A 19,125-nucleotide genomic window follows, 5' to 3' on the forward strand; every position below is an offset into this window, starting at 1 on the left:
GCACACCATCGAACTGTAGCCCCTCCCAAGCTTTGAGGAATCATTGGGGAAAGTTGTGTTGCAACATCAATAAGCAGCATCCACAACATGAATATGATTGGCCCACCACGGCGCCACCAACAGGCCAAAAAGTCCCCGAGCTTCAAGCAGTGATGCCTCAGATTCCCCACATCACACCTAACCTAAAAAAAAAAAAAAAAAGTAAAATGTATGTAGCGAATTCATTGATTATGAGGGAGGGATTTGCATCTTTTCGGTAACAAAAAAAAAAAAAAAATCAAGATGTTTAAAGATGTTTTTTTTTTTTTTTGTCTTTGGAGGACATGGAAGCTGCTGACAGAGATGAAACAAGACGTATGAAGGTATTAGGTGAGTGTTTTAGTGGATGGAGAGCTGCTGCTTCCACAGCTGAGTGTGTCTTGTGTGTTGAGAAATGGACTCGAGTCAACAAAAGAGGAGGACGAGATGTGAAGTGTTGATGAGTGTGTGTTTTTGTCTCTTGTTGTTGTTCCATAATGCATTTGTTGGCCTGTCTAACTGCTGACATGCAATTCCAAGCCAGTGACGGAAAGTAAGTGTTGACTAGAAAACTGACATCACACACACACACACACACACACACACACACAATCTAAAATCTAGTTTTGTTCAGTAAATTCGATACAACTTTATTTATGCCGTGTGGGGAGACTTGAAGGATGCCATTCAAAGGTACAAACAAGCGTTAATTACTGGGCACTTATTACTTACTTATCAACACATTAAAGTAAAAATAAAACTCTGAGGCATTATGAATACACAAAAATGATAAAGAACATTTTTTTTTTTTTTCTGTGTATACATTGTTTGTTGGAATCAGCCGGTCAGCCGGTTGTCATGGTTCTGTCTCCTGTAGAGGAAATCTTCACGGTGGAGTAGGTCACCTCGTCCTCCTCCTGGACCTGCACAGCAAAACACCTCAAGTCTGAATCCCAGCGAAACGAGACACTGACAGCACCTGACTTTCATGGTTTAAAGGTATTTGAAACTGGTTCTGAAGGCTCAAAAAACTAACATTAGTTTTCTTAGGCTAAAAAGCATTGATCAAGAGCTGGGCATCGCAGAAATCACACATAACCAACACAAAAAAGGAAAAAAAAAAAAAAAAATTACACCCAGAATTGTTGTACCTGGCTTGTACCTGGGATGTTTTCGAGTGATGTCAAGGTCCATGTTGACTTATTTTAAAATTCGGCTGCTAGAAAAGGAAATTATGCAGGCCAGACTCTGCTTCACCGCTAACACCACACCTCTCCCTCGTCTTTGTATTTTATATAAAACAGCAGACTGCTTCTCTCTTTATTTGCATGTAAATAAAAATAAAATGAAACTAATGAAACTAATGAAACTAGAAGGATAAAGTGCATTTTTTATTTTATTAATTAATTAATTATTTATTTATTGTTGTTCCAAAAGAGAATTCAGTTTCGAGCATATCTCTTCCCGAGTTCACAAATTCACCAAGGAATGATTAAAACACTTTGTCCTAACCTGGTCCTAACACAAACCGGTTGATTGAGAAACACACTTTAAACTGGGATAAATTTCATTTGGCTGCCACACCATTAGAAAAGATTAAAAAAAAAAAAAAAAAAAAAAATCATGACAAAAGTTCAAACACTGAGCTGCTCACCCTCCTGCTGCCGCTGCTCTTGCTCTGGTCGCCGTGGCTGATGGTGGTGTAGATCAGGTTGTCATCCGGGTCCGCCTGAGTGCACACAACACGCCGATTTAAAATGAAAAGTGACCACAGTGCATCCTGTCTCTGTGTGTTTGTGTGTGATTCTTTACCTGCGGCGCTGCACTCTCCACGTGAGATAGCTTCTGTAATTTGGGAGGGAAAAATGCAGAACTTAAATGTTTTGAATATTAAAGTTCATTGTATTTTTTATGCATACCAGTATGTTGAAAATTTTCTGTCCTGCACACAATCAAATCTGAGTTTTGAGCTGTTTTTGACTGACAGGCCAGATGGGGGCGCTAGAGTTAACAATTTCACACTTTGAAAAATTTGTCCCTCTGCTTCTGACAGGGGCACTGTATATTGGGGGAAAGTTAGGACAATTCTAAGGACCCTTGCCTGACAGGGGCCCCAAAAAATAGGTAAAAACTAAAATAAAATTATTAAACCATCATCGAGTAAATAAATATATATTTTTTTCCTGGGGCCCCAAAATTCCTGGCGGCACCCCTGGCTTCTGATGACATGTTTGTAAAATCAAATGCTTTCTTGCTAAATGGGGATGCTATAATCAAAGATCAAACGTAATAACTCTAAAAAGAACTTTTGCCAAAACATGGAGAAATTATACTTTTTTTGCCCACTGGCCTAAAGAATCTGTTTGGTTATTGTTGCCTCTTTTACTCATGTTATTTATGCAAATTTTTAATAGTTTTTTTTTTTATTTTTTTTTTATTGTGCATTAATTAATATTTGTAGTTTTACAATATATATTATCATTTATAGTCATTTATTTAAGTAAATAACTATATGAGCCATTTGCCATTTGTGACAGGGGTTTCTTGTTATTTGTGACATTTTATGAACAAAATGTTTAATCAGTAACAGAAAAAAAAATTAATCAGCATTGAAAATAACTGATAGTCACAGCCCTGATGTGTAAATATGTAAGTATTATAGATTACCTGGCTAGAAAGTGTACAAGTTATTTCTCTATTTTTTTTTTTTTTCATTACAAATTAACAGTTTACTCACAACAGTATGTGCTGGTATTTCATTTGAAACATCTGGAAAACAAAGTTCAGTTTGAAGTATCAGTCTTCATTATGATATTCACAGCATAACAGAGCACAGCACATTGTAACAAACCATGTGCACCTAAACACTGAGTTGTACAATTTTGTCAACTTCCTTCACCTTTTGCGCTCTTCCTGCGTTTGAGGAGCACGGCGGTGACGGCCAGCAGGGCGACGAACAGCCCGACCAGCGCTGCAGCCATGAAGACGTACTTCTGAGTCGGAAATACACCACCTACATCATCTCCCTGGTTTGCATCATTTGTAGCATCTGCATCACCCGCAGTCAGACAAAACACGTTACCATATTAAACGGATTTCATTCCAAAATGAGACAATAAGCTACTATTAAAGCATGCCTCCTGCTCTAAAAAACACAGTTCATATGGGATTTTTTTTTTTAATACATTTGGCATAATACCTCATATACATATACATGCAAACATCCTGGGCTGTGATTTTTTTTTTTTTTTTTTTTTTTTTTTCATTCCAGGGAGCTTCAACACGATATCGAAGGCACGCGTGGCCTACACATGTACAATTTTCTCATCATGTTCATTTACTCACATTAAATACATCCCTGTGTTGAAACTGAGTTCTGTTTGTCTGTTGTGCTCTGTCATGATAACGAGGGATCATTTTACTTACTACGGCTCTGTTAGCCTGTCCCTGTAGGCAGGTGGGTTTTTTCTTTACCTTTTTTAAAAGTCATTGAATATGAAGCTTTTTTTTTATTTTTTAATTTTTAATGCACAAAAACCCTAGATTTTAACCTCTGCTTCCTGTATGATGTACATATTTATTAATTTATTCACCCACTCATCAACCCTATTTTTCTATTTATTATCATTAGACTTGAAGTGACCAATTAGTTTAGTATGAATGTGCAATTTTATGTTTTATGATGAAGCTGCAGTGACAATGCAATTTCCTGCAAAGGATTAATAAAGTATCATTCATTCATTCATTCATTCATAAAACAAACAAACAAACAAGACAAGCACTTTGATATTTTTGTTTGTTTGTTTGTTTGTTTGTTTTGTTTTTTATTTGCATGTGTGTATTTGTCAGCCCATTCTCCTTCCCAAGTTGTGAGATACCGAAGCTTAGTCATGCCACTTTAATGAGTCAGTGTCATGTGGGTAAAGTTGGGCAACAAAACCACTTGGTTAAGGTTAGGGAAAGCTGCAAACTGGTTTACGATGTCTCAAATTATTTCCTTAATTGGCTGAAATCCTCAACGTGGTGTTGTAGGGAATTAAATGGTCATCTTACCACTGCCATGTCATTTTATCTTATCTTACATCAACTTACATGAACTTTTTCATACATTTTAATATTTTATCAAACTCCTATGTTAACCAGTGGTAGCCTATCTTATTTTATTGAACTGTATTGTGGGACATGAGATTTTAGTTCAATCTCAGAGAACAAGCAGCTGAATGCCAGTGAATAAGGTCTGTGATATATGATCAAGTCTGACCATTAAGAGCCTTGAATGCAATCAAAAAGATCTTAAATTGAATCCTAAAATGGAGAGACAATGAAGAGGGGTTAGGAATCCGGTGATGTGCTTGGGGTTTTTAGCACCAGTCAACATCCCTACAGCTGCATTTTGAAGCATCTGAAGGTTAGGTAATGAAGACTGGGAGAGGGAAAGGGAACTGCAGTAGTCCAGTCATGATGTGATGTCATAGAAGACGGATGGAGATGGAGGTGGTTCCTAACTGGTAGTAACTATTTTTAACAAGAGAACTGGTTTGTTTGTCAAAGCAGAACTCAGAATCAAAGGTAACACCCACATGTTTAGCATGTGACCTCACATGTGGGATGAGGTGGCCTAGTTTTCTGATGAAATGGCTTGTGGACTTAGAGAGACCAAAGATTATTACTTCAGTTTTGTTACTGTTTAGCTGAAGGGAATTATTTGCCATCCAGCCGTTAACGTCCTCAAGACAGTCTGAGAGAGGCTGGAGGGAATCCCTAGATTTTACAGCTGTACAGTACAGCTGTGAATCATCAGCGTAAAAGTGAAAGGATATGTTATACTTTCAGAAAATGTCACCCAGACAGAAAAGCAAAGGCCCCAGGATGGATCCCTGGGGAGCCCCATCGAAACAGATGAAGAGGAAACCTGCCCTACATCCACTAAGAAGGTCATATCTTCAGAGCTGCCAACTCTCACGCATTGGCCGTGAGACTCACGCATTTGATTGGCTTCACACGCTCTCACGCCACACCTCCGATTTCTCACGCTGAAGTGCTCATCAAGAGCCTTTTTTTCCTTTTGACTAAAAACGGTTCTGTTTATCTGTGATCTATCTGTTGAGCCTGAGAAAAGCCACTTGTGATCGATAAGTTACGCCTGCAGAGCAGAGGCAGTGGCGGCTGGGCTGCTTTTACAAGAGGCTCAGCCAATCAGAAGAATCTTTTCGTTCAATCAGGGACTTCCACCTCACCCCAGCGACATGTTATCCAATGAAATGAATGAATTAGAGGCTACTCACATTCCTAAACTTGTACTGTGCCCAAGCACGTTTGCCCCTAAAACCGGATTATTTGACCAGTGTGATCGCTTCGTTCCATGCTTGAATACAGTAGGCTAGACTTCCCCCGCTCTGGCACGGTTGGAAGGGGTGTGCTTCAGCACGGTACAGGTGCATACACGAGCACATGCACGGTCACGCACGCAGCGCGAACGTGGATACAACGTGAATCATGCAACTTTCCTCCTGCCTCTGCAAAACCGTTTAATGCGCGCAGCGCGATTACCGGCGAATGGCCGCGTTGCGCAATCAATAATGGACCATGTTGTCTGTGTCGTATGTGCTGCTGCAACCGCGTATAACAAAAGTCGGTTTATAATGAAAGTATGTCAGTCTGTGTGCGCAGCGCACCTGTCAGATCTGGCAGACCCGACCTGACTGGGTGGCCGCACACCGGCCAGTGCTGGCGCGGTGCCGGCCGGCATCAGGTCTGCCAGATCTGACAGGTGCCGCTCCAGCAATATAGTGGACGCTTTCTGATGATGGCAGAGCGGTTAGTGTTTCTGCCTGCCATGCAGAAGAGCGGGGTTCAATTCCCTAGCCGGACAAGAGGGTATTATCTCACTTTGTTGTTAACCATGACAATGAAGTGATTCTTATTATTCTGCCTGTCATTGGCCTTGTTCTAACTTCATGGGGAGATATATATAATTATACCAATCGATTCAGATTTAACCCTCCTGTCGTGTTCGCGGTCAAATCTGACCGGTGTACAAGTTTTCTCTCCAAAAAATGCAGTTAATTTCATCTGTTTGTCATGAGGTTCCATGACTTTGTTCACACATGGCATCTGAACACATAAAATAAATTTGGAGAATTTTTATTAATTTTTGAATGTTTTATTTAACTTGTATACACCCATCGTGTTCCCGGTCACAAATGACCGGTCATTAGAAATGAATGGGTAAGACTACAATTAGTGTATAAAATAGAGTTAAACACATTCTCACACTCCTTTCCCACACCCCAACATGCAGGTGTCTTTGAGCAGACACAGATGTGTGTGAACACACACACACACACACACACACACACACACACCTTATACCCCTTTCTGGCTTCCATGGCAACCCCCACAGGAAAGTATCTCTCTGACTTCTTTCCCACACCCCAACATGTAGGTGTCTTTGAGCAGGCACGCACACACACACACACACACACACACACACACACACACACACACACACACACACACACACACACACACACACACACACACCTTATAACCCTTTCTGGCTTCCATGGCAACCCCCATGGGAAAGTATCTCTCAGACTTCTTTCCCACACCCCAACATGTTGGTGTCTTTGAGCAGGCACACACACACACACACACACACACACACACACACCTTATACCCCTTTCTGGCTTCCATGGCAACCCCCACTGGAAAGTATCTCTCAGACTTCTTTCCCACACCCCAACATGTAGGTGTCTTTGAGCAGGCACACACACACACACACACACAAACACACACACACACACACACACACACACATGGACACAGACACACACAGACACACACAACTTTGCCCCTTTTTGGCTTCCATGGCAACCCTCACGGGAACCTACCACGGGAACTGCCAACACCTGTCACCTGACACCTGACACCTGTCAGGTGTCAGGTGTCAGAAGAAGACCCAGCTGAAGTTGTGGTCACCTTTCGGTCCAAAAATGGTAATTTTTCCTGGACCTCATCCCCACCTGAGAGGAACGGTCAGCTTCCATGTGAAAATGTCATGAGGATGACTAGCTAAATCATAGTGGTCAATGCTGACGGGAACACAAAAGATGCTATTTTTTTGCCACTATTTAGAAAATTGAAATGTTTTCAAAACAGTGTCCTTGGAAAACATTGAAATGAAGTACTCTGTGATATATACTACAATATGTTTCATCTGAGTGTTTGTTATAGTCAAAATAATATCTATATAATGTTTTTTCCCCTAAAAACGAATGGTATGATCTCAGGTAAATTAGGCCTACAGCACATACATAGCAAATAGAAGTTCAAAACTTGTCATTTTCACAAGAGCAGAAGTTGATAAAAAGATCTAACACAACATTAGGTGATAATATGTATCATAGTGGATTTATAATCAAATACAATGTTACCGGTCACATGTGACCGGGAACCTCATGAGTGTTAGCCCAAAATGAACACAATAGGAGGGTTAAACAAGGATTTGTGTGGTATACTTTGTATACATATGTATATGTATTTGTATATAGTTCACGTTCAGCTATCACTAAAATAGAATGTTCTCGCCCCCCCTGCTTTGCAGTAAGAACAGAGGAGAAAATTTCTGGTGCATGCAGACTGAGTGACTGGACCTTTAAATCAGAGAAATGTTTATATTTTCTGGAAATCAGAGGATTAAATTGCAATGACCATATAGCCTCATATATGCATTTTTTCACCCCAAATCCAGTGCCACCACCTGTGAGTCTACAGTTTTGGAGATAAATTAGACCTGCATGCAGGACTACAAGGGAGACAGTGAGCAGTAACTAAGTAACTGTCATGTTGTTCTTTTCACAAATATGGGAATGATAGTCAAATATATCATTAAAATGCATAGTTTTATATAAAACAGCATCAAAATTTTTCGCTGGCCTATCGGCCGGCTATACAAAAGGCCCAATAAGATTTCTTTTCATGCCCCTGATCCTATGTCTGTTCTGTTGTACCAACACGCTTATTTTTAACATAAGTCATTTTGTTGTAACTTATTTTAATGTATATCAATATATTGTAAGTTCTCCTACCTGAGCGTCCAGGTGTGTAGTGCACATATATCTCCTTCCCATCATCCAGCTGGCAGCGATACTTCCTGTTACGCTCATGTTTCACCCGCAGAGCAGACATACAGTTCATCTGTCTGAACACTTCATAGTCGACACCTTCGCCCTTAAGCTTGTTCCCTGCTTCGTCCAGCCAGTGGATGCTGTTGAGCTCACACGGTTTATTGTTGTATTTAAGTAGAGAGCATTTTAATGTGATTCTTCCATCCTGATCTGGACCTGCTGGAGAGACTGAGAGAAAACCAGTAGCATCTGGTGGTGAAATCTGATCTAAATGAAACTTGAAGCCACTTTGCTACATGGGCCCAATGCGTTTCTATTATCTTTTATTTATTATTATACCGTATTTATTATTATTATTATTATTATTATTATTATCATTATTATTATTATTATTATTATTATTATTATTTTTACTGAAGTAGCATCATCTGGAGAGCTATTATGGCTGACTTTTTATGATGATTTGGATTCATTTCTCCAACTGTTTTTGTCTCCATTTCCAGCTTTTCTTTTTTTAACTTTTTTGTAAAATCTTTACAAGGCACTTTTCAGACATTACAAAATGTTTCACAATCAAGTTCAAATTCAACACGAACAAGCATAGCAAAACATTAATATAATTTAGAGTTAATAAAATACATATATCCTGCCTCAACAATAAAAAATGAATGAAATATCGCCGCAAGGGTTGTACCAAATTTTGTGTAAATCGAACATATGATGGAGGAGTTCAAAATTTTGACCTTTCATCTTAGCGCCCCCATTAGTCTGATTTGGCTCACATTTGCACACATCTTCCAATCAATATGCAAAATTTCATGTCTCTACCACTTATCATTTCACAGGAACTTGCAAAAATATTTCTGAAGGAGAAAAGAAATGCTTGAACCCCCCAACGAACATCCTTGGCAACAGCAATACTGTGAATAGAAATCAGACGTTACAAAGGCTTTATGGTACAAGTCATTTTTAAGAAGCGATTCCACCAGGCCTCTAAATAATAATCCAAATGAGCTTTTGCAGAAGTTAACACTTACTTGTCAAAATATTTAGATAGAGCCGGGCTTCCTCCGCATCAGAGGTCAGTTTACAGCCGTAGAGACCAGCGTTGTCCGCTGTGATGTTTCTGATGTTCAGAGAGCAGTGAGGGCCCCAAGTCATCCTGTCCTCATCAGCTTTTTCAAACTGTCCACCCTGGATCAATGAAACGGTTGAATCTTGTTTTTTGTTGAAAATCCATGTAGTTGCAGAACAATAAGAGTAATTGAATGATGCAGCATTTCCACATGGCAGAGCAACGTTTTCTCCGAGTCTTTTGTAGAGAGCTTTTATTTCTGCGCTGATGCCTGCAGGGAAGAGAACATCATTTGGTTTTATAGCTTGTAATACTCCCAAGACAAGACAGTTTATGCTCCCAAAAATTACTGATGCCAGGACAAAAGATATTCTGATTCTGTGTTTTTTGAAAGATTCTTGGTAATGTAGTCAAATCTTTGGCTGATGTAAAGGCCTTACAGACTAGATGTAAGGCCTTTACATTACAGACTCTGTTGTCTATACCGACAACAAAAACACACCATGACTGGAGTGTTCAAACACAAAACTTAACAATTTACATTTCACTCATGGAAAAATGTAAATAACATGTCACCATGTGAAAGGCCAATAACAACATATCTACATATCAGCAGTTTCATCCTACCAAATGATAAAAACTCCCATATTGCCTGTTCACATTTAACTAAAGACCATATACTATTGAATTCATCTCTCATTTTTTAGACATTTTCTAATAAAATAATCGTAGGTTAACAAAAAAATAAATACAAATCTTTTTTGGCATTTGACTGTAAATTTATCAAAGGAAAAGGATTTGACCCTGCCTGTAGAAACAGCCATCTGGAACGTTAAAAGAGCTACAGGAAGCATTAAGAGTTTTCGACAAAGTTTTTGACTTAAGTCTTGGGTTGGGTTGTCCTCCAGTCACTTCCTCTATGGCTCAGTTCATCAACTGTTGTTTTATTTACCTATTTACAGACAAGAAAATCAACTGTTCATTTGAGAAGCCATTAAATATATCTCTTTCATAAGAGTTATTCTTACGTGGAACCATTCTGTTCTAATCATTACTGCAATCTTTGCTAAGACTGAGAAACTATTTCAGGCAGTAACACAGACTATTACACAATATGGGGTCACTGCTCGGTACAGCTGTCAGTCTGTTCCACTGTAATATTAAACATCCAGATTATTGCACAGATATTGAGCAACTGCTGGCCAAGCTATTGTGGAAGGATTTTAAACTGCATATGCAAAGATAATGTTGACTTTGGCTGCTAACATTGCATGTGATCCCATGTTTTATTTGAGGAATACAGTCTAAGAAACAGTTTAGGTCAGACTGAATGGAAAATATAAGTCCTTTGTACCACAATCGATAAAACTGGTTAAAAAAAAAAAAAAAAAAAAAAAAAGATGGATGTACTGGGTGTACGTGGACTCCCTTGATTTTCAAATTTGAAGTTTTGGTTGAAACAGCCAAAAATACTCTTGACAAAGGTTCAGGTCAAACCACAAGGCCAGTATGACAACTAAACCTTTTTTTTTTGAACAAGAGCAGTGTGCACAGTCTTCCTTTTTTAAGATTAAGTGATTTTTTTTCCAGTGCATCTGCACCTGAGACAGCTGGATGTGTGAGTATTCCCTTTAAAAAAAAAAACTGGTTGAAACCGCTGCCTTACAATGTTCTGCTCCCAACAAAGTCATCAGCGTTCATAAACCACAGAACTGATAACTGCCTGTGGAAAACAAAATGTTTCCCTGGGAACTATTTTCCCTGGTGGAGGGAGCGTTTCACTACAGCCAATTTCAAATCATCAAAACACAACAGTGCTGCTGCTTTTAGGAAAACCAATGTGGAGGACTTTATTAGGGTCAATACTGATGTGAGGAAAGTTTGAAGTCTCTGAAAGTTCATTTTCAGAAAAGGGAGGGGGAAAAAAAGTTTATACTCTAAATATATTAACCTTAACCATGCAGAATCACTGGTATGGTCCTTTCTGACAATAAAGTATATTCTAATCTAATCTAATCCTGGCTGGTGGCTGGCGGTGACTTTCAACACCAGTTATTATGCTTCAGTAAAGACAAGGTTGTGCTTCTGTTTGGTTAAATTAAGAGTTATAATTAAACAAGCAAAATAACTAAATAAATAAATAAGTAAATGTGACTTTACCTGCAAACTGAAGCAGAAAGGTAAGAATTAGTTCCCGTCGAGACATTTTCTGTCTTCTCTCCCCACAGTTCTCTACAGAATTGCTTCCTTGACCGATGCAGTCAACCTAACCCTGTCATTGTGGTTAGATTATGCAACAGCAGTGTGAGACAACAAGCATCACTCAGGCCTCTGATACCACAGACCAGCGTCTATGCCTGTGTTTTAGTGAGACAGGGGAACCACTCAGCCAGATTTAATAATTGCAACAACGACATGTATGTTGTTTGTTTATCCTATAGGATGCTTGACTTCAGCACTTGAGCTTGTAGGACACAAGCAGCACGGGGTGGGGTGGGTGGCAGCAACAGGAACTGATGTTGAAGGCGATGACAAAATGCCTTAAGTGAAATTCCTGTCAGTCTGAATGTATGAGTCAGTGGGAGGAAGAATCTACTTCTCACTTGATTTTATTACCTCTATAAACAGTCTTTTCTATGAATTTCTATCTCAACAGCAAGTGTCTTCTTATGTGTTGTTGTTGCTGTTGTTTTGTTTGTTTGTTTTGTTTTGTTTTGTTTTCCCAAATTCTCAGTGTCCTTTAGTGATTGGGCTTTAATATATTTTAGTTACACACCAAAGTCTGGCCCTGACCCTAACCAAAAACATAACCGTTAATAATCAAGAAAAACAACATTTTGGAGAGACATACTTTTACAACAGCTGATATTTTGTTTTCAATACAAGCATATAGCCGAACCCAACATTAACTATACTTATTCAGAGGATTACAAAATACAGAAAGACGCAGTGTGCTGGACCTTGTGAACGTCAACTCTCTACTGTCACTATTAAATAAAACAGAAATCCCCCAAAAATGAAATAAATAAAACAAATAAAAATGCACGATAAAAAAGACACCCTGCATTTCTGAAATGACTGGCATTATCATCAATCATGCTTGAAAATAAAGGCAAATTAATTCCAGAAACTGTGATATGTTTGAATGAAGATAAATTATGTGTTTCTATCTATATTATTATTTTTTTCAAATATAATTATAGATATGTTGTATTTCTATAAATAAGTCCTCTGTGTCCTTGTTGAAGAAATTTCAAGTTTTAGGGAATAACTTGAAAGGAAGTGATTGGATGGGATTCGTCTACTTCGGCCTTGTGTTGTTCACACTACAGCATGATGGAAATGCTGTAATGTTCCCTTTTTGTCCGTCCAGATGACTTGACAGATGAGGAAGTGGCACTGCTGGTTCCTGGGGGGGTGGTGGTGGTGGTGGTGGTGGTGGTGGTGGTGGGGGTGGTGGGGTCAATGAAATGTTTCTGATTCTGATTCCAATTTAATATCTATATCTGTGTGATTTTGTGAGTTACACTGATGTCTTCCCTCTTCACAAAGTACAGCTGTGACCGTCTCTGACTGGCATCTCATGTTGTTGTCAGCCGTCTTTTGCTTCTCCTAATTGTCTCTAAATTTGTTTCTTTGCTTGTTTTTTGTTGACTATATTGGGGTTCTGACATGGTTTTTCCTCTATCCAACTTTAAGTGACATTGCCAGGCATATTTTATCATTTGCCCACAGATTAAAAATAAATAAATAAATAAATAAATAAAGTTGGAAAGAAAAGTGAGAAAATGAGAGTAGCACCATTTAATGAAGATGAAATAATCATGTTGGTTGCAGACAAGAAGGGTTAATTCCTCCCATGTTCTTCTGTTAAATATCTAACTTTGTTTCTCACAGTATATGATACTAAACCTTGTTCCTTGTTCATGGTGTCTTTTTCTAGTCCTGTGGTTTTTTGAGTCAGTATCATTGCAAAACACTGCTGCACCACTACACCAGCGCAAGTCCTAGTTTACAGGCCAATTTGGTGACAATTTTTCTGCCCAAATAAGGGATCCCAGATTCTGACCTGTCAGAAAATTTAACAGTTGTGTAAAATTATCGCCTTCATGTCTCCTTCTTACCTGAGTTGAGAGAAGGAAAGGTGAAGCTGACTATACAGGGAAATAACATTCTAGGACTGCAAATCACAAGCATTTTCACTGGCGATTTTATGTATTAATTATTTTTACATTTCATTGATTCAGCATATCGTACATCAAATGTCGAATATAAAGCCAAGTGCTCATGGGAAGTTAGCACAGCCCAATGTTTCTTCCTTTGTCTCACCAGCAAAAAAAGTCATTTCAGTAATTTTACAGAGAAAAGTCAAACCTCAGCATTTCTGAAGCTTTTCACTTGATAAGAGTAAATATCTGATTATGTGTTGATCGACTAATTGATTAATCAACTAATTGTTTTAGCACTACAATATCAAGTCCTGTGGTGTTAACCCATCCATCGCTTACCCAAAAGAACTCATCCCTGAATACCAAGGACTTTCAAATCAAAAGACTTTTGGTATGCAGAACTGTCAAAATAAAACCATTATTCATGAACGTGAACACATGGACACGAACATGACTGATTTATGGGGAAGCACAAGGTTCTGAAGTGCAAATACATATATATATATATATATATGTGTGTGTGTGTGTGTGTGTGTGTGTGTGTGTGTGTGTGTTGAGGAATCTGTTTTAAAGGCCCCATGGCATGAAAAATGCAATTTTCTTTGTTTTTGCGTGATAGGGAAGGTCTTGGGGCCACAGAAATACTGTCCCATGCATTAAACCTGTGATAAATGGGGAAGTGCACACAGCCCGTTTTTTGAAACTCTCCATAATTCCATTAATTGATGATGTCATGAGGACGGTGACTCCACCCACAGCCCGCCTTCCCTCCCCAGGCAACAAGCTCACAAGCTTGTGAATTAGCCAGTCTGCCTCTGCTCCCCAGGCAACAAGCTCAACAACATATTTACAACATATTTAACAAACATAACTTACCATTCTGAAACATCCTGTAATAAACGGATTTGAGGTGGTTCAGTGTCTCCTGCCGTCTCTGGTTTGGGATTGGAGTCGGGCTCAGACACGTACGGTCATATAACATCATGCTCACGGTCCCGGTTTCATGGGTCCCGCAGGGTTTTAGTCCAAATTTGCTCGTCTGTTGGGCTCATTTCAGCGCCAACTGTTTTATCAACCCGACACAACACAATGCCGTTTCATTTGTAGTTCAGGATCAGAGTCGGGCTCAAACACATACGGTTGTATAACATCACGCTCAGCGGTAGCCATGACAATCATACATAAGATGATAATTCCTGTTTACCGGTGAGCACCATTGAGCTCCGTTGAGCAATGTAGGTTTTACTTACTTGCATGTGATTGGCCTGACCATATGTCACTCAGAAAACAGTCAGCCAATCAGTGGAGAGATGCTGATTTTCTCTTCTGATTGGCTAAACGAACCGTGCTGCCAGAGCTCAGGGAGAAAGGCACGAGAGAGCTATAAAACTAGATTTAGCAGACCACAGGTACTCAAAACCACAAATACATCTTGCTAGGGATATCAACAGTTAAAATAAAACCCTGGAAAAGTGTACAGCATGGGGCCTTAAAAATTCTTCAGTGTGTATGTTCTGTAGGTTTTACTTAAAAAGCCTTCAGTTCACTTGTATAAATTGGCAGATGAAGTCACCAGTATCCCATTTGATGAACTGTCTCGGAACTGGATCTTTAAGGACAACCATACATTTTTTCATCATGAAAAACAGCTGCACAGGAATTTAAAAAGTGAATATTACAATCTCTGAGAGTACACAATGATCACTTTAAAATAACTGTGATATGATGATGTTTAACTGTTGCGTCGTCTCATTTCTCTGGTTAGTTGATGGTGGTCTGGTGGTTGTTGAGTCTAACAGAGGTGGAGGGGGCTTCTATCATCACCATCATCAACAAAAACATCAACATTATGCACCTGTGAAATACAAAATAATGCACAATACTGAGTTGTGGAATAGTTTAAAAGGAAATGTTATTTGAAGAGCAGCTGCAGTAAAGACGCTGTAGAAGCTCAGTAATATTTATTGGAGGAACTAAACCTTAAATCAAAGTGTGTGTGTGTGTGTGTGTGTGAAGACTGGCCTCTAATGGTCAAAATTAATGTGTGTATGCCTGAGATTCATTTGACAGCCTTAAGGCAGATGAACACAATGTTAAAGTGTTTTCTGGCAAGACAAACATCCCTTATTTCTATAAAAGAATTATGATTTAATCTTCAAATTATTTATGAATTCTTCAATGTGAATATAATACGTTTCTCTCTCTCTCTCTCTCTCTCTCTCTCTCTCTCTCTCTCTCTCTCTCTCTCTCTCTCTGTGTGTGTGTGTGTGTATGTGTGTGTGATGACCCCTCCTGTTTTCTTTTCTCTTCCCTGTGTAGGAGGTCTGCAGCTTGGAAAGACAGAGGTGGGCCAGGTGGATGAGTCACACCTGAACAGATTTCCACTGATTGCTGCTCACTGCTATAACAGACTGGGGTAGTTCTTTCTCTCTCTTCTCCCTGCCAGGACAGTTTTGTTTTGTGTTGGGTTATTTTCAGTGAGATTTATCTTGATTTACATCTGGAATACAATACATGTTCACACATGCATCCACCACTTTCACTGCTGAAACCACTGATAGTCATGAACATTGTATTTTTGTAATTGGTTAACTGTGGTTACTTAAATTTACTTAATTTATAGCCATAGGAGCCAGAGTCTTAGCACTGGTCAAAAAAATAAAAAATCTACATTTCATGAAGTTATTTGAATCACCACAGATTTGAAGTGAATGTTTTATTTTGCCGCTTTTGGTAAACAAAACCCCCTTTATTTTCTGTCCATCTGCCATTTAAAAAAGGGTCCTCCCACATGCCCAAATATGGAGGGACTTCCTTCACTCTTTCATATACAAACAAATGTGCATATATCTTTGATATTACCACATAACGCTCGTTAGCTTTTTGCCAGAGTTCATTTTGTAGGTGTTGGCCTTGGGTATTTCAGAACTTTGATATCTCATTTTGGAATAGAAGTCTTAATTCTTAAAGAGTAACTAAACCCCAAACCCAGATCTGTATGCAGCCTGACCTCTAGTGGTGAAAGGTAGGGTGATGTAGCTGATGTCACCACCCATAGAGGGGACAAATACAGTACCTTGTTCACATTAATAAATAAAAAACACATGAATGAATGATGGAAGGTCACTACCTGAAATAGCTTGGCTGGTTGAAGTATCTGATGATGATGATGATGATGATGATGGGCCAGTTAAAAAAAAAAAAAAAAAAAGAAAATATACAGTTAATAGATAAACAATAAATATACAGTGAATAATAAAATAGTCCAATCAGTTCTCCATGGTCATTTTGACCTTTTATGATGCAAACATAAACACATAGTCTCCGTCACTTATTTCTCACCCAGGGACAGAGGGGTGAAGTCAAATGTCACTTTTTCATTCCCATCGGACACTTCACACTTGAGCACCTCTCTGTTGCTGCGATAATTCAGAAGGGTGGCGGTGGCGCTGCAGGTGGACTGTGATATCCTTACATTCCCAGAGCTTTTATCCAGCCTTTTGTTCCCCCTCAGCCACGTCACCGTCTGACTGCATGTATTCGTTGACACAGAGCACTGCAGCTTCAGGTTATCAGCCTCCTCCTGCTCAGTCACTGGAGAGGCCTTGGGCATTTCAGAACTTTGATAGTGCTCTTCAAAGAGCCATAAAAAAGCTCTGAGGAACAGTTGCTGGTTCATGAACCATGTAAAGAGTATGTCCTTTGAAGAACCACAGTTCATTAATGAATGAATGAATGAATGAATGAATGAATTTATTTCTTCATTTATTTATTTTGACCAGAAACAGTTCCCTATGGCATGACAGCATAACTCCGAAGAACCATATTTGGTTCCCACTGCCACCTATAATTTTCTGTGTATAGTGGGTTCATCTGCCTTATTTGCCATATTTATACTTGACCCCACAAAAAAAAAAAAAAAAAAAACTGAAACTAGTGAAACTGCATCGGAGGCAAGTGGAATTATTTTTACCTCATATTTCACATATAAACAAAGCTAGAAATGGCATTTAGTCCTGAGTCCAGTACAAGATGATATCCTATCTTTCCCATCTATAATATTACCACATATTGTTTGTTAGCGTTTTGCCAATGCTCGGGTGTTTCAGATCATTGATATCTCCTATTGGAATAGAGGTCTTAATTCTTAGAGTAACTAAACCCTAAACCCAGATCTGTGTATAGCCTAATTTATGTTGGAATAAAACTTCTCATAAGCTCTTATTCGTGTTTAAATGCAGCCTTACCTGTCAAATGAAGCAACAGCATCAGATGCAAAGATATTCCAGTTAATCTGAGTTCAGCCATTCTGGTCTTTTGTTGTTGTTGTTGTTGTTGTCTCTCTCCATGCCTCAATCAACCACCAGTCTATGGATTGACAGTTTAGCATAGTAAAATGCCTTTTTTTTCCCACTGTGAGCATATATATTTTACCGACAGTATGTTAGATTTTATAGTTGAATCAGTTACTGAGGCTGTTGCACTGGGAAAGTAGAGAAGTCAGAGAGAAAGCAATCAGGACCACGGACAGAGCCCTGAAACAGACAATCAATCAAAACAACACCTCGCCTAATCAATCAGCCTATCAGCTGTTAGTTCAAAGACATAACAATCAAAATACGCACTCATGTGTCACTGCTGCAACTCTAAATCGTCATATATCTAGACTAAAAACTCCTCTCTTCAGCCTAACTGGTTGACAGTTAGTGGTACGGTGGGCTGGCTCTCTGTCTCAATGAAGTAAGCCAAGCACTCACCTGCCGACGAGATTATCGCTTTCACAGAGCTAATTATCAATTAGTCTTCTGCAGATAATTAATGTTTCACCTTTGTCTCTGTGTGAGTGTGTGTGAATGGTTGATGTGTGTTTGTCTGAGTGCATGCTCTGTCTATTATAGATCCAGGTCTTCATGGTGTTGGTGGCTGTGTGGCTCGGCTCCCTGGCTGCTCTGGTGCATCCGGCTTCCCTTGGCGTCATCATCCCTCATCCGCCACCTGTGTTTTCTACCTTAGTGCCTTTGTATTATGCATATATATCTTTTGTTGTTTGTTGTTTTTGTTGTGTTGTGATGTTAAATCACAAATCAAGATTGATCCAAATCTTGGTTATTGATTGGTTATTGATGTCAACAACTGCCCAGACTTCAGGAACCAAAAAACAGAGAGATCTTTGAATCAAGGCATACCAAGATGAGGAGGAGGAGGAGGAAGAGAAGGACGAGGAGGAGGTGGAGGAGAAGAAGCAGGAGGTAGAGAAGGAGAAGCAGAAGGAGAAGTAGAAGGAGGAGAAGGAGGGAAAGAAGGAGAAGATGAAGAAGAAGAGGAAGGAGGAGGAAGAGAAGGAAGATGAGAAGGAGGAGAAAAAGGAAAAGAAGAAGGAGGAGAGGGAGAAGAAAGAGGAGTAAGAGAATGAAGATTAGAAGGAGGAGGAGAAGCAGGAGGAGGAGAAGGAGGGAAAGAAAGAAGAGGAAGGAGGAGGAGGAGAAGGAGAAGCAGAAAGAAAAGGAGGAGCAGCAAGAAGAGGGGAAGAAGGAGGAGGAAAAGGAGGGTAAGAAGGAGAAGAAGGAGGAGGAAGAGGAGAAGGACGGGAGAAGTAGAAGAAGGAGGAGGAAGAAGAAGGAGACACAATGCCTGAGCACTAAATCTTATTTTATTTGATTTATATTTATTAATGAACATATGATCAGCTTGAATAAACAGAAAACTTTATTACTGCAGCACAACAAGGACAGT

At 39.2% G+C, this 19,125-nt stretch overlaps 1 protein-coding gene across 1 annotated transcript; it reads right to left on the reverse strand.

Moving 5' to 3' along the window:
- Positions 1 to 710: 710 nt before the first annotated feature.
- LOC115356352 (uncharacterized) lies at positions 711 to 11,432 on the reverse strand. The gene is made up of 8 exons (XM_030047479.1): positions 11,384 to 11,432; positions 9,186 to 9,494; positions 8,110 to 8,376; positions 2,918 to 3,067; positions 2,756 to 2,787; positions 1,831 to 1,863; positions 1,673 to 1,747; positions 711 to 941 (listed from the first exon to the last, which is right to left on the reverse strand). The coding sequence occupies exons 1-8, from the start codon at positions 11,427 to 11,429 to the stop codon at positions 864 to 866; spliced, it is 990 nt and encodes a 329-aa protein (XP_029903339.1). The 5' UTR covers positions 11,430 to 11,432; the 3' UTR covers positions 711 to 863.
- Between the last annotated feature and the right edge of the window lie 7,693 nt (positions 11,433 to 19,125).

This window comes from Myripristis murdjan, chromosome 24 (genome assembly GCF_902150065.1).
Source record: "Myripristis murdjan chromosome 24, fMyrMur1.1, whole genome shotgun sequence".
NCBI lineage: Eukaryota > Metazoa > Chordata > Actinopteri > Holocentriformes > Holocentridae > Myripristis > Myripristis murdjan.

What these genes read in the sequence shown, in the direction of transcription:
- LOC115356352 (XM_030047479.1), bottom strand. Translation starts at nt 11,429, where the DNA reads ATGTCTCGACGGGAACTAATTCTTACCTTTCTGCTTCAGTTTGCAG. An exon ending in CTTTCTGCTTCAGTTTGCAG is followed by an intron (nt 9,495 to 11,383) that starts GTAAAGTCACAT and finishes TCTTCCCTGCAG; the next exon opens with GCATCAGCGCAGAAATAAAA. An exon ending in CTATCTAAATATTTTGACAA is followed by an intron (nt 8,377 to 9,185) that starts GTAAGTGTTAAC and finishes GTTTTCTCTCAG; the next exon opens with TCTCTCCAGCAGGTCCAGAT.